Raw genomic sequence first — 14373 nt, forward strand, 5'->3', positions numbered from 1 at the left:
GGATGGAGGGACCTGGGATTGCATGTCCATCGATCTTTGAAGTTGGTAGGACATATTGAGAGTGTGGTTAGCAAAGAATATGGGATCTTAGAGTCATAGTTATACAGCACAGGAATAGGCCCATCGTGTCCATGCCAACCGTCAAGTACCTTACTATTCTAATCCCATTTTCCAGCACTTGGCCCGTAGCCTTGTATGCGATGGCGCTTCAAGTGCTCATCTAAATACTTGTTGAATGTTGAGGGTTCCTGCCTCTACCACCCCTTCAGGCAGTGCGTTCCAGATTCCAACCACCCTCTGGGTGAATTTTTTTTCCCTTAAATCACTTCTAAACCTCCTGCCCCTTACCTTAAATCTATGCCTCCTGGTTATTGACCCCTCTGCCAAGGGAAGATGTTTCTTCCTATCTAACCTATCAATGCCCCTCATAATTCTGTATACCTCAATCATGTCTCTCCCCCCCGCCTCTCTTTTTTTTATCCCCCACCACCCCCCCCCCCCCCCCCCCCACCCCCCAAATGAGCCTTCTCTGCTCTAAGGAAAACATAGCTGAAATGCTCCAGTCCAGGCAACATCCTGGTGAATCTCCTCTGCAACCCCTCCACTGCAGTCACATCCTTCCTATAGTCTGGCGCCCAGAACTACACAGGCTTCATAAATAGAGGCATAGAGTACAAAAGCAGGGAAGTTCTGCCGAACCTTTATAAAGCTCTGATTAGGCCCCAACTAGAGAGCATCCAAACTTTAGGAATGATGTGAAGGTCCTTGAGAGAGTGCAAAGATAATTTATCAGAATGGTTCCAGCGACGGGGGATTTTAGTTACAAGGTTAGCTTGGAAAAGCTCGGGTGGTTCTTCCTGGAGCAAAGGAGATTATGGGGAGATTTGATAGATTATGACAGGCTTAGACAAGGTAAAACTGTTTGCATTAACTAATGGTACAAGGATTAGGGGCCATAGATTGAATGTTTGAGATGCAGGGGGAATGTGAGGAAAAACGTTCTTGCACAGCGAGTGGTAGTGACTAGGAACTTGCTGCCCACGAGGAAGTGGAAACAATCAATGATTTCAAAAGGAAATTGGATGGGCAATGATGGGAGATAAACTTGCAGGCTTTGGGGATGCAACGGGGGAGTGGGACTGACTGCATTGTTCCGTTGAGAACCCGCATGGACTTGATGGGCTGAATGGCTGCCTTCTATGCTGTAAATGACTTTGACTCTCACCATTCTGGTCGGGAATAATAGTGTCACTTTTTGCAGCTCCAGATAGTTCAGTACTTTCAACTTGCTTATTAGGAGCTGCATTGAGACTGTGAATGCATGTTGCTGAGTCCCAAGGCCTGCATTCAATCATATGAGCTGGATTTAAGCCTAGGTGAACAGATGAAATTCGCCAGCTGTACCCAATTTACAGTCCAGTCCTACATCAGTAGGTTGACATTAGACACAGCATTTTTTTCAATAAACTATTGAAGGGTCAAAAACAGTGATGATCTCAGGGTTAAATGTGTGGGAAATGTTTGAATTTTAATGTATCAGATTTTTAAGTTAATAAGATTTATGACTTTTCTTCAATTGCAAGGTTACTGAACTACTCAGCCAGATGCGGGATGGCCAGAATGTGAAGGTAACGGTTACTTTGACCAATGAATTGCCTCCGACTTCTCCAACATGCCTTCAGTTTTATAACATTGTATTCAGAAGGTAAGTGATTGAAAAGGTATCTATTGACCCTGGCACCTTTTGACTAAAGTAGATAACCCTGTTGATTCTAGGAGTTAATTAATACTGTTTAATAATTACACTCAATTTGAAGTGAGCCTAGCTGTGCCACTGTGTTCTAGTCAGACAAGTACAACTTGGAGAGCCAAGTATGTCACATGCTGTTGAAAAGCTTAGGATTGAAAGGCATGTCCTTGTGAGGAGCATGAATTTATTTATGCAAAACAAACCCCTACTACATGGATTTCCCACTAGCTTACTTATGAGACATGTGGCATGGGTTCACTGCTTGTCAGACACCTGGATGATTAAAAAAGAAAATTTCAAATGTGCCAAGCTGATCTTAATATGTTTAATTGTAATTCTGAGATTTAAATTTGCAGCTTGTCTAATAACTTTCCAAGGATGAATTGCCTCAGTAAAAAGCTGAAATTGGAATAGGTTAGAAACTTGCAGTTTGGCCATTTTAACTAGAATTTTTTTTACATCTATGTTAAATAGATTTAATTGGACTTGTCATATTTCTAAAATCCCTTGTAACTCCTTAACAGAAATTGTTTTTTTTTCACAGACTTTTAAAGATGATGTCCTTGCAGCAAATTGGCCGAAACTACTACAACCCTCACGATCCAATTATGATTCCACAGCATAGGCATGTGACAACTACTTGCAAATGCTCGCGCTCTATTTGATTGTACTAATGAATATTCCTTGTTCCAAGTCGAGTTTAAGTGTAGTCTTCAGGTGTAACAGGGTTAGAAGTCAGAGGATAATTGGACTAGGGTGTGCAGACATAATTCAATAATTCTAAAATACTGTTTATTTTGTCCTTATTTTATTTCCACTTCTGAGTCCATATATTATAATGGTGGCTTGTCAAACTATAATTATACCTTCCCGCCAGTGGCTACACGGCAGCAGGGTAGAATTACAGCACAAAAAGTAACCTAGGCAATTGTTGCTACAGAAGTGGGCATAGGAATTTATAACTGGAAAAGTTGCTGAGAACAGTATGCAGATGTAAGGTTTTTAATATATTCAAAAATAGATTGCAATTAACTGAAAGCAAACTAGGTTAAGTAGGCTTAAACTGTAGGAAAATGTAAAGTAATGGAAGATGTGAACATTGTGATACTTTCTCCCCCCTTGACAGGATCATGGTTTGGCCAGGGTACACCACTTCAATTCTGCAGTACGAGAACAGTGTTATGTTATGTGCAGATGTCAGTCACAAGATTCTACGTAGCGAAACTGTACTTGATGTCATGTATCAGTTGTATGAGCAGTTTGGTGAACACAGGTTTCAGGAGGCCTGCTCCAAGGAACTGGTTGGAGTAATAGTTCTTACCAGGTAAGATGTGACTGATCTCATGTGGGTTGTTTAACTGAGCTTGGAGGGGATATCGGATTAATTGTTCCTTCTGTGACTAGCAATTTTGGAGTGATTGGAGGCTGAGCCAAAGTAACATTTTGTAAAAGAATATATGGTTATTTATAGGTGAGTGTGTAATATATATTTGCGCAGTTAACTTTGAAAATTTGATAGTGCCACGCAATAGGCTTGTGAGCAAAGCTATAGCTCATGGAATACAAGGGACAGCAGCAACATGGATACAAAATTGGTTAAGTGACTGGAAACGGAGAGTTAATGGATGTTTTTCGGGCTGGAGGAGGGTTTGTAGTGGCATTTCCCACGGGTCAGTGTTTGGGATTCTTGCTTTTTCTGATGTATATTAATGACTTAGACCTTGGTGTACAGGGCACAATTTCAAAATTTGCAGATGATCCAAAACATGGAAGAATTGTGAACTGAAGAGGATAGTGTCAAACGGTTGCCCAACCTTTTTGGGCAGAGGGCCACATTACGATTTTTGCTCGGCCCAGGGGGACCTGTGAGCAAATTTCGAAAGATAAAGGCATTAAAAATGTATCTTTCTTACAAAAACAACAAATGTGCATTATTGTGAAGAAGCTTTAAATGAGAAGACTGATTTATTGACTTATTTCTCATTATATTGAAAACTGATTTATGAAATACCTGACATTGCTTTGCTTGCATAAGTAGTCAATGTCTGCCTGTACACTTGATGTAGCAATGCAGAATATTGTGGGTAGATATCCAGTTGTCAGGAGAGATCTTGATCACTCCCTCTTTTTTTTCCTCCTGCCCTATGTTCGTCCCTGTGTGTTACTCTTTCCCCCCCCAAACAACCTCCTCTTGGTCCCCTTGCCACCCCTCCCAGTTGCACTGAGCGGGAGCACTCAGCTGAGCAGCTTTTGCTCGGTCAGTTTGTTTCAAAACATTGCGCTGAGTTTCACAGCTCTGCTGCTGAGGCAGGAATGCGCTTGCCAACATCGGACAGATTCGGGGTTTTCCTGCGGGCTTCAAAAAAAAGTCAGAAAACCCTGAGTTTTCCAGAGTTGGGAAGTGCGTTCCTGCTACAGCAGCTGTCACTGTGAAACTGACAGCAGGGTGATTTTTAACAAGACAGCTCTGCAAGAAGACGTCAAAGGGAAATTTCCCATCTATAGTCACGGAGCCCTGGCGTCGAGGAGGAATGTCCCCGGGTACAGTTTGCATCCACAGGCCGGATGGAAACTTTTGGTGGGCTGGATCTTGGCCTGCAGGCCATATGTTGGACAACCCTGGTATAGAACTTCAAAGGGGCATAGACAAGTTGGTGGAATGGCAGATGAAGTTAAATGCAAAGTAATGTGAAGTGATTCATTTTGGTAGGAAGAACATGGACTGACAATATAAAATAAAGGGTACAACTGTAAAGGGAGTGCAGGAACAGAGGGACCTGTGGGTATATGTGTATAGGTCATTGAAGGTGGCAGGACAGGTTGAGAGAGCAATTAATAAAGTGTACAGTATCCTCGGCTTTATTAATAGGGGCATAGAGTACAAGAGCAAGGTGGTAGTGTTGAACTTGTATGAGACACTAGTTTGGCCTCAGTTGGTGTATTGCGTCCAGTTCTGGGTGCAGCATTTATGGAAAAATGTGAAGGCATTGGAGAGAGGTGCAGAAAAGATTCACGAGAATGGTTCCAGGGATGAGGAACTTCATTTATGAAGATAGGTTGGCGAAGTTGAGAGTGTTTTCCTTAGAGAAAAGAAGGCTGAAAGGAATTTGATAAAAGTATTCAAAATCATGAGGGGTCTGGACAAAGTAGATAGGGAGAGACTGTTCCCACTTGAAGAAATCAGGAATGAGGGCACTGATTTAAGTTAATTGGTGAAAGAAGCAAAAGCGACATGAGGAAAATCTTTTTCACACAGTGAGTGGTTAGGAGCTGGAATTGATTGTCAGAGAGTCCGGTGGAGGCAGGTTCAATTGAGGCGTTCAAAAGGAAATTTAGATAGTTACTGAAAAGGAAGAATGTGTAGGGTTATGGGGAGAAGGTTGGGGGATGGTACTAAGTGAATTGCTCGCTCGCAGAGTTGGTGCAGATACGATGGGCTGAATGGCGGCCTCCTGTGCTGTAACAATTCTGTGATTTTTTTCTAGCAAAGCCTTAAAGAAGCTGTTTAGTATGATCAACTAGTGACAACTGTGTTGGTGAAATCTGTTGATCCACTGCTGTTGTTTTCTGGGAAATAGAATCAGCTTTCGTGTGGTGAGGAACATACAGATGAAAATTATTTTTTAAAAGTTGACCTAAAGGAAAAATGGTTGAAAGTTAATTTCCAATAGCCTTTAGAGCAACATTGATTTGTGTGCTAGTCTAAGAAAAACCTCATTGTCCTGTAGGCATGCTTTGTACCTTTGTTAAAGTGTTTCCAAATTCAGCAGAGGTATTCCTGCTGTACTTAGTTGCTTATGGCATGGAAGGAGGCCATTTGGCCCATCGAGTCCATGTCTGCTCTCCACGGAGCTATGCAGTCAGTCCCACTCGTCAGCTCAAACCCTGTAGCCCTGAAAGTCCATTTCTCTCAGGTGGCCATCCAACTTCCTCTTGAAGTCATTTGTACTGCAGAAGTTTGGTTCTTGGGATATAAATATTAAAGAACAGCATGACCAACAAGTGTAATAGTTTAAAGAATTTTGCTGAAAAATAGCCAACAGAATTTTTTCCTATATGCTAATATAGCCACAAGTGCTAACAAAAATGTTCTGGAGCATTAGCTCCTAGTGCAGTCATGTATTAAATAAGCAAGCCACGTTGTGGAGCATAGGAACAAGTGTTAGAGCTTTCGTCCCTGGAGCCGGCTCTGCCATTCAGAGATCATGGTTGATCTGCGACCTAACTCCACATATTTGACTTTGCCTCATACCCCTTAATACCTTTCGATTACAAAAATATAATTGATCTCAGATTTAAAATTAATAATTAATCTAGCATCAGTTGCCGTTTGTGGAAGAGAGCTCCAAACCTCAGACAACCTTTGTGTATCCATCAAATCCTAGACTACCCAACCAATGGAAATAGTTTTTTTTCTCTCGCTCGCTCACTCTCTACCTTGTTTGTTCCCCTTAAAATTCAGTCACTTCACTCCTTAACCGCCTAAATTTCAGGGAATACAATCCTAGTTAGCGTAATCTTTCCTTGTAATTTAATCCTTGGAGTCCAGGTATTCTTGTAAATCTGCTCTGCACTCTCTCCCTCCAAGACCAAAATATCTCAATCTCCAACCTCCTTTCTCTCAAGTCCTTGAATGTTTTGTCACTTTACAAATCTGTGACCATCAGCAAATTTAGCTACCACACATTCAGTCCCTTTACCCATGTCATTGATATAGATTGCAAATAGTGGAGGCCCAGCACCGATCCCTGTGGCACTCCACTAATGACAACTTGCCAACCCGAAAATGACTCATTTATCCCTATTCTATTCTGTTAGCTAGCCAATCATCTCTCCATGCTATTGTTACCTCCACACCATGAGCTCTTATTTTTTGCAGTAACCTTTGATGTGGCATTTTATCAAATGCTTTATGGAAATCCAAGTACACATCTACAGGTTCCTTTATCCACCATGCTTATTTCCTTAGAACTCTAATTAGTCAAACTTCACATCCGTTCTAAAGTGCCCTGCTCAGAATTGGACAGTTTGAGAAGACAGTTAATAAAGTCTACAGGATCCTGAGCTTTATAAATGAGGGCATAGAGTAGAAAAGCAAGGAAGTTATGATGAACCTTTAATCAAACCCTGGTTCAGCCTCAACTGGAGTATTGTCCAATTCTGACAATACTCCACTATTTGCAATCTATATCAATGACGTGGGTGAGGTAGCTAAATTTGCTGATAAAGATAGGGAGGAAATGTAAGCTGTTAAGAGGACATAGAGGCTACAAAGGGATTTAGATGGGTTGTGAGTGGGCAAAAATTTGGCAGGTAGAGTATAAATGTGGGAATATGTGAACTTGTCCACTTTGACAGGAAGAATAGAAAAGCAGTATATTAGTTCAGTAGAGAGAGACTGCAGAACTCTATGGTACAGGGGGATCTGGGTGTCCTGGTACATGAATCACAAAGTTAGTATGCAGGAACAGCAAGTGATTAGGAAGGCAAATGGAATGTTGTCATTTATTGCAAGGGAAATAGAGTATAAAAGTAGGGAAGTTTTGCTACAGTTGTACAGGGCCTTAGTTAGACCGCATCAGGAGTAGCATGTACAGTTTTGGTTGCCTTACTTGAGAGGATATAATTACATTAGAAGCAGTTTGGAGAAGGTTCTCTTGACTCATTCCTGGGATGAAGGGATTATCTTATGAGGAAAGGTTGGGCCTATACCCATTGGAGTTTAGAAGAATGAGAGGTGATATTGAAACATACAAAATACTGAGGGGGTTTGCCAGGGTGGATGTTGAGAGTATGTTTCCCCTTGTGGGGGAGTCTAGAACCAGGGGACATAGTTTTAAAAAAATTATGGGTCTCCCATTTTAGACAGATGAGAAATTTTTTCTCCAAGGGTCCTTAGGCTGAGGAATTCTCTTCCCCAGAGAGCAGCGGAGGCTGGATCATTGAATATATTCAAGGCTAAATTAGATTTTTGATTGACGAGGGCATCAAGGGTTATGGGGGACAGACAGGAAAATGGAGTTGAGGCCACCATCAGATCAGCCACGATCTGTCGAATGGCAGAGCAGGCTCAAGGGGCCGAATGGCCTACTCCTGCTCCTAATTCTTATATACTTGTGTGAAAGCATTAGAGAGGGTGCAGAAATGTTTTTATAATGGTTCCAGGGATGATGGACTTCAATTATGTGGATAGATTGCAGAAGCTTGGGTTGTTCCCCTTGAAGAGAAGCTTGAGAGAAGATTTGATAGAGGTGCTCAAATCATGGGTCTGAACAGAGTAGATAGGAACATCTATTACGATTAGGCATTTGGCCCATCGAGCCTGTTCTGCCCTTCAGCCAGATCATGGCTGATCATCTACCTCCACACCATTTTCCTCCTCTATCACCATATCCCTTGATGTCACTAGTATCCAGAAATCTATTTTTTTTCTGTCTTGAACATGCTCAATGATTGAACTTCCACAGCCCTCTGAGGTAGAGAATTCCATAGATTCGCCACCCTCTGAGTAAAGAAATTCCTCCTCATCTCAGTCTTAAATGGTCTGCTACTTATTCTGAGACTGTCCCCTGGTTCTAGACTCACCAGCCAGAGGAAACTTCCGACCCACATCTACCCTGTCCATTCCCTTTTAAGAATTTTTAAAGTTTCAATGAGATCACCTCGTTCTTTGAAACTATAGAGAATTCAGACTCAATTTCTGCAATCTCTCAAGACAATCCTGCCATCCCAGGGATTAGTCTGATGAACCTCCATTGCACTCTCTATGGCAAGTATATCCTTCCTTAGATGAGACCAAAACTGTACACAGTACTCCAGATGTGCTCTCACTAAGGCTGTATACAATTGCAGCAAGACATCTTTATTCCTGTACTCAAATCCCTTTGCAATGAAGACCAACATACCATCTACCTTCCTAATTGCTTGCTGCACCTACATACTAGCTTTTAGTGACTCAGCAACAAGGACACCCAGGTCCCTTTGGGCATCAAAACTTCCCAACCCCTCTCCATTTAAGAAATACTCTGCCTTTCTATTTTTCCAACCAAAGTGTATAACTTTGCACTTATTCACATTATATTCCATCTGCCATATTCTTGCCCATTCACCTCACTTAGCATGTCCAAGTCCCCTTGAAACCTCCTTGCATCCTCTTCACAACTTATATTCCCACCTAGCTTGGTGTCATCTGCAAATTTGGAAATATTACATTTGGTCTCCACATCCAAATAATTTGTATAGATTGTGAACAGCTGTGGCCCCAGCACTGATCCTTGCAGTACCCCACTAATAGCCTGTCATCCCAAGAGTGACCTGTTTATTCCTACTGTTTTCTGTCTTACCCAATTTTCAATCCATACCAGTATAATGCCCCCAATTGCGTGTGATGTAATTTTGTTTACCAACCTCCTGTGTGGGACCTTATCAAAAGGCTTCTGCAAATCCAAATACACCACATCCATTGGTTCTCCTTTATCTATGCTCCAAGTAACATAATCAAAAAACTTCAGATTTGTCAAACAGATTTCCCTTTCATAAATCCATGTTGACTTTGCCCAATCATTTTCCAAGTGTCCTGTTAGAATCTATTATAAAGGATATGATAACATTTTCCCTACTAATAGACTAACAGGTCTGTAGTTCTCCGTTTTCTCTGTCACTCCCTTCTTAAATAGTGGGGTTACATTTGCTACTTTCCAGTCTGTAGGAACCCTTCCAGAATCCATAGAATTTTGAAAGGTAACCATCAATGCATCAACTATCTCTCTAGCCACCTCCTTCAATACTCTGGGATGTAGCTCATCTAGTCCACAGGATTTATCAACTTTCAATCCAATTAATTTTTCGAGTACTACCTCTTTAATACTAATTTATTTCAGTTCCTCATTTTTTACAAGTCTCTTGGTTTCCTAGTATTTCTGGGAGATTTTCTGTATCTTCCTTCGTGAAGACAGTCACAAAGTAATTGTTCAGTCTCTCTGCCATTTCCCAATTCTCCTGGCTCCGCCTATAATGGACCCACATTTGTCCTTGCTAATCTTTTCCTTTTCACATACCTAAAGAAGTTTTCACAGTCCGCCTTTGTTTCTTGCTAGCTTCTCTTTTCCCTTTATCAGTTTCTTGGTCATCCTTTGGATTCTAATTTGCTCCCAATCCTTGGGCTTACCACTTTTTCTAGTGACCTTAAAAGCCACTTCCTTTGATCTAATGCAATCTTTAATTTCTTTTGTTAGCCATGGTTGATTCATCTTTCCTGTTAGGTTTTTGTCTTAGAGGAATGCATATTTGTTGTAGACCATGTAATACCACTTCAAATACTAGCCATTGCCTGTCTGCTGTCAAATCTTTTAGTGTAATGTCCCAATTCACCATAGCCAACTTGCCCCTCATACCTTCATAGTTTCCTTTGTTCAGATTTAAGACCCTCGTTTCAGAATGAACGATATCTTTCATGCTTAGAACCTTACATTATCATATTGTGGTCACTATTTCCTAATGGCGGCTTTATAGCAAGGTTAGTAATTAGCCCTTTTTCATTATATAAAATCTAAAATAGCCTGATCCCTAGTTGGTTCCTCAACATACTGCTCCAGAAACACTTCTCGTACACACTCCAGGAATGCATCCTCCACAGCATTAGTGCTAATTAGATTTAAATAGTCATTTGGTAGTACAGAATTAGAGTATTTCTGAAAACAAACATTTTGTAGAAGCTTTTCATCTCTCATTCAGCAGGGCAATTCACAAGAATACCAATGTAAGGGACAACAACAAATTTGTACTGAAAAAAGAGTGCTGATTGGCAAGTGGACTCTGGTAGAGGCATTGCCAAGGAGAATGTGCCAGTTTATGGTGACTGACAGTTAACTGCCAAGCTTTGTTTGAAATTTAGACCAGGCATCTTGACTCTGGGTCAAGGCATTGTCCTGAGGAATGAACCAGCAAATGGCTTATTTTGTTTCGCTGAAACAGGCGCAATGTGTGTGTTCTTGCTGTCGGCAAAGAACAGGGCCCTGTGTATTAATATGTAGCTTCCAGTACACGCAAATGCGCCACACTGCGAGCCTGACTGACACTCTTAAATTGGTTGTTAGCGTAATTCTTAGCACACTCAGGATTATTTAGCAAATGTTGTCCAATTGCGGAATTGCGTCTAATGTCTGTACCTTGCCCATTGGGAATAGCGGAAGGGGCATGCTGTTTGATAAGATCAGCCAGTCTCTGGGACATATGACCTATATACCTAGAATCGCACTGGCGTTGAAATTCACGTACCACATTACTCATTTGTGTGATAGGCAGAATGTCTTTTTGGCTTGTCTCTGTTTTCAGTAATAATGAGCTTTAACCAGTCTATATGGAAATTGAAGTCGACCATTATTACTGTGCTGTCCATGTTACATGCAGCTCTAATTTCCTGATTTATACCATGCCCAACATCACTACAGTATGATGGCCTATAAACAACTCCCACCAATGTTTGCTGCCCCTTGCTGTTTCTTTGCTCCACCAAAACTGATTCTACATCTTGCTGCTTCGATCTAAGATCCTCTCTTTCTCATGTACTGATCTCGTCCCTTATTAACAATGCTACCCCACCTCGTTTTACCCTTGGCCTATAAGTGACGAGTATCCCTGAAAATTCAGTTCCCAGTCCTGGTCACCCTGTAACCATGCTTCCGTAATGGCAATTAAGTCATACCCATATAACTCTATTTGTGCCTTCAAATCATCTACCTTGTTGCAAATGCTGCGTACATTCAGATAGAGTTCCCTTAACTTTGTCTTAACATTATTCCTCATTCTGATCCTATTTGATGTTTACCTTCATTTCATCTGCCTTCTAATTTTGCTTACTACTTTTCTACTTCCTGTTACCAGTTTTGCTTTCCTCCAATCTGAGAACCCCTCAGGTACCCAACCCCCGGCCATTCTCGCTTAAACCCTCCCCAACAGCACTAGTAAATCTCCCTGCGAGGATGTTAGTCCCAGTCCTGCTAAGGTGCAACCCGTTCATCTTGTACATGTCCCACCTGCCCCAGAACAGGACCCAATGCCTCAAATCTGATGTCCTCCCTCCTGCACCAATTCTCCAGCCACGTGTTCAATTGTTCAGTTCTTCTATTCCTATGCTTACTAGCACGTGGTACTGGGAGTATTCCTGAGAATACTGCATTTGAGGTTCTGCTTTTAATTTCTGTCGTAATTCCCTAAATTCATTCAGGACCTCATCCCTCTTCCTACCTATGTTGGTACCAATGTGGACCACGACCTCTGGCTGCTCACCCTCCTCCAGCTATGGAGAAACCCTTCCTGTTGGCATAATGGTCAAGAACCAGATGATACCGATTTTAAGTTGAATGGCAAAAGAAGCAACAGTGACATGAAAAATCTTTTATGCAGTGCATGGTTAGGATTGGGAATGCACTGCCTGAGTGTGTGGTGGAGGCAGCTTCTATTATTTATTTATTTATAGATACAGCACTGAAACAGGCCCTTCAGCCCACCGAGTCTGTGCCGACCAACAACCACCCATTTATACTAATCCTACATTAATCCCATATTTCCGACCACTTCCCCACCATTCTCCTACCACCTACCTACACTAGGGTCAATTTACAATGGCCAATTTACCTATCAACCTGCAAGTCTTTGGCTGTGGGAGGAAACCGGAGCACCCGGCAGATCTGAAGACAAAAGATTTGCAGGGCTATGGGGAAGAGGTGGGGTATCTGACTCCAAATGGATTCCATATGGAAAAAGGAAAGTCCTTTGGTAGGCCTTTAATACAAAGGGCACTTGGATTGGTGTGGGTGAGAGGGAGCTTTACTCTACATCTGGGTCTTGCAGTACTATAACTTTTGAATGCTTGATGCTGCATCTTCCTTCTGCTTAAATTAGGCTTTTTTTTCCCCATAACTTGCATTTTAGGATTTACTTGTTCATAAACTAATTCATCTTGGTGACTTCTAGGTATAACAACAAGACTTATCGAATCGATGACATTGATTGGGTTCAGAATCCGCGAAACACCTTTAAAAAGGCAGATGGATCTCAAATCAGCTACATCGATTACTACAAGAAGGTACAACTGTGTTGTCATTGATCATCAGTAAGAAAAAAATTTAGAATATCTCTTCATTTCTCGTGTAATTATTTATTGAAAAGTGTGTTGGTAAACTGGCTTTTGTGTTGTGGAGATGTGGGATAGGAAGATTTGAGCTGTGCCTACTACTTTTCCACAGCAATATAGTACAGAAATCACTGATCTGAACCAGCCAGTACTCATTAGTCAGCCCAAACGACAAGGACCTGGCGGTACCAGTATAGGACCGATCTGCCTCATTCCAGAACTCTGCTATCTTACAGGTAATAGGAATTTAAAAGGTGCCTTATTTGAAACATGTAATAGTTATGTCTTGTGCATCGTTCCTTGTAGGTGTGAAAGTATGTTCCAATCATAGACTGCATCTTCATGTAAAGTCACATTCTGATAGCATGATGGTGCAGCATATTGAAATGCTTCACTGCCATCAAGTGGTCATTGCATCATCAATTTTGAGATTGGCTAACTGTACTGTACTGCGACCTTCCTGGCTAACTGTACTGTACTGCGACCTTCCTGTCTCTGTTTTTATCCCAATTTGCATTCAAGCAAGCTACTGGGAGGAATTCTTAAAGTAGTAAAACAATTTTTTTCAAAGTTCTAAATTGTCTCTGCTTTAGTGCATATATAATTTAGTATGTGCTGATGTTGATGGTTAAATACTGAGATATTGTATAGATTTGTAACAGTATGGCTGTGGATTGAAGGAAGCTGCTCCCAATGGCTGCTGGTTTGGTCAATGAATCTTTGATCTGTACATAAGACATTAAGAGGTGATCTGCACTGATAGCTGCTCTCTCAATGTACAGTGACCTTGCAGAATGCAACATGTTACTTTGAGATAACGCTGTAACGTGTTTGCATGAGTCAAACTGTTCTAATGCCAGTATCAAAATTGCATCTACTTGACTGTGTGCACAATTATTCCGGTATGTCCCATCTAAAGGCCTGCTCATGTTGGGGGAAAAAGAACCCAACCCGAACCCGACCAAACCACAGTGGACCTGAGCCCGACCCGGCCTGTGTGTCTCCAATTTTGCCCTGCACCCGACCCGAGCCTGACCCTGACCCGACTATCCCTTGACTTACCTTCTGACTCGTAACCTCTAGGAAGCTGCAGCGTGTGCGTGATGTTACAGTGACCTCACTCATTCAGTGCGCAGACTCTGTTTCCCTGCTTGACGTCCCGGACTCCCAGCTCAGGTAAGTTTAAAACAAAAAAAAAAATTTTCATCCTTACCAGCAGAGCACTTACTGTGTGTGTCCGACCCCACCCGGGCCCGACCTGAACCCAACACATTGTCTGGTTTGGGTGGGGTAGCAGGTCTTTAGTGCCATCTGCAAAAACAGGACAAATCTAACCTGATCAGCTAATGCTCTATCAGCCTCCTCCTAGCCAAGTGATGGAAGGAATCATCAATAGTGCCATCAGGCAGGATCTCACCGACTCTCAGTTTAGGCAATGCCAGAACCAGTTCACTCCATTTCTTAACGCAGTTGTAAAACCTGAAAATCA

The 14373-nt window shown here is 41.8% G+C and overlaps 1 protein-coding gene across 1 annotated transcript in view; it reads left to right on the forward strand.

The window, feature by feature from the left end:
- Positions 1–14373, forward strand: part of piwil1 (piwi-like RNA-mediated gene silencing 1) — a 76092-nt gene that overhangs the window by 25453 nt on the left and 36266 nt on the right. Inside the window, exons 6-10 of the mRNA XM_068054583.1 lie at positions 1584–1705; positions 2295–2375; positions 2877–3074; positions 12725–12836; positions 12997–13120. Of these exons, the coding sequence (XP_067910684.1) occupies positions 1584–1705; positions 2295–2375; positions 2877–3074; positions 12725–12836; positions 12997–13120 (637 nt within the window). The remainder of the gene's footprint in view (positions 1–1583; positions 1706–2294; positions 2376–2876; positions 3075–12724; positions 12837–12996; positions 13121–14373) is intronic.

Source organism: Heterodontus francisci, chromosome 23 (assembly GCF_036365525.1).
Source record: "Heterodontus francisci isolate sHetFra1 chromosome 23, sHetFra1.hap1, whole genome shotgun sequence".
NCBI classification, from domain to species: Eukaryota; Metazoa; Chordata; class Chondrichthyes; order Heterodontiformes; family Heterodontidae; genus Heterodontus; species Heterodontus francisci.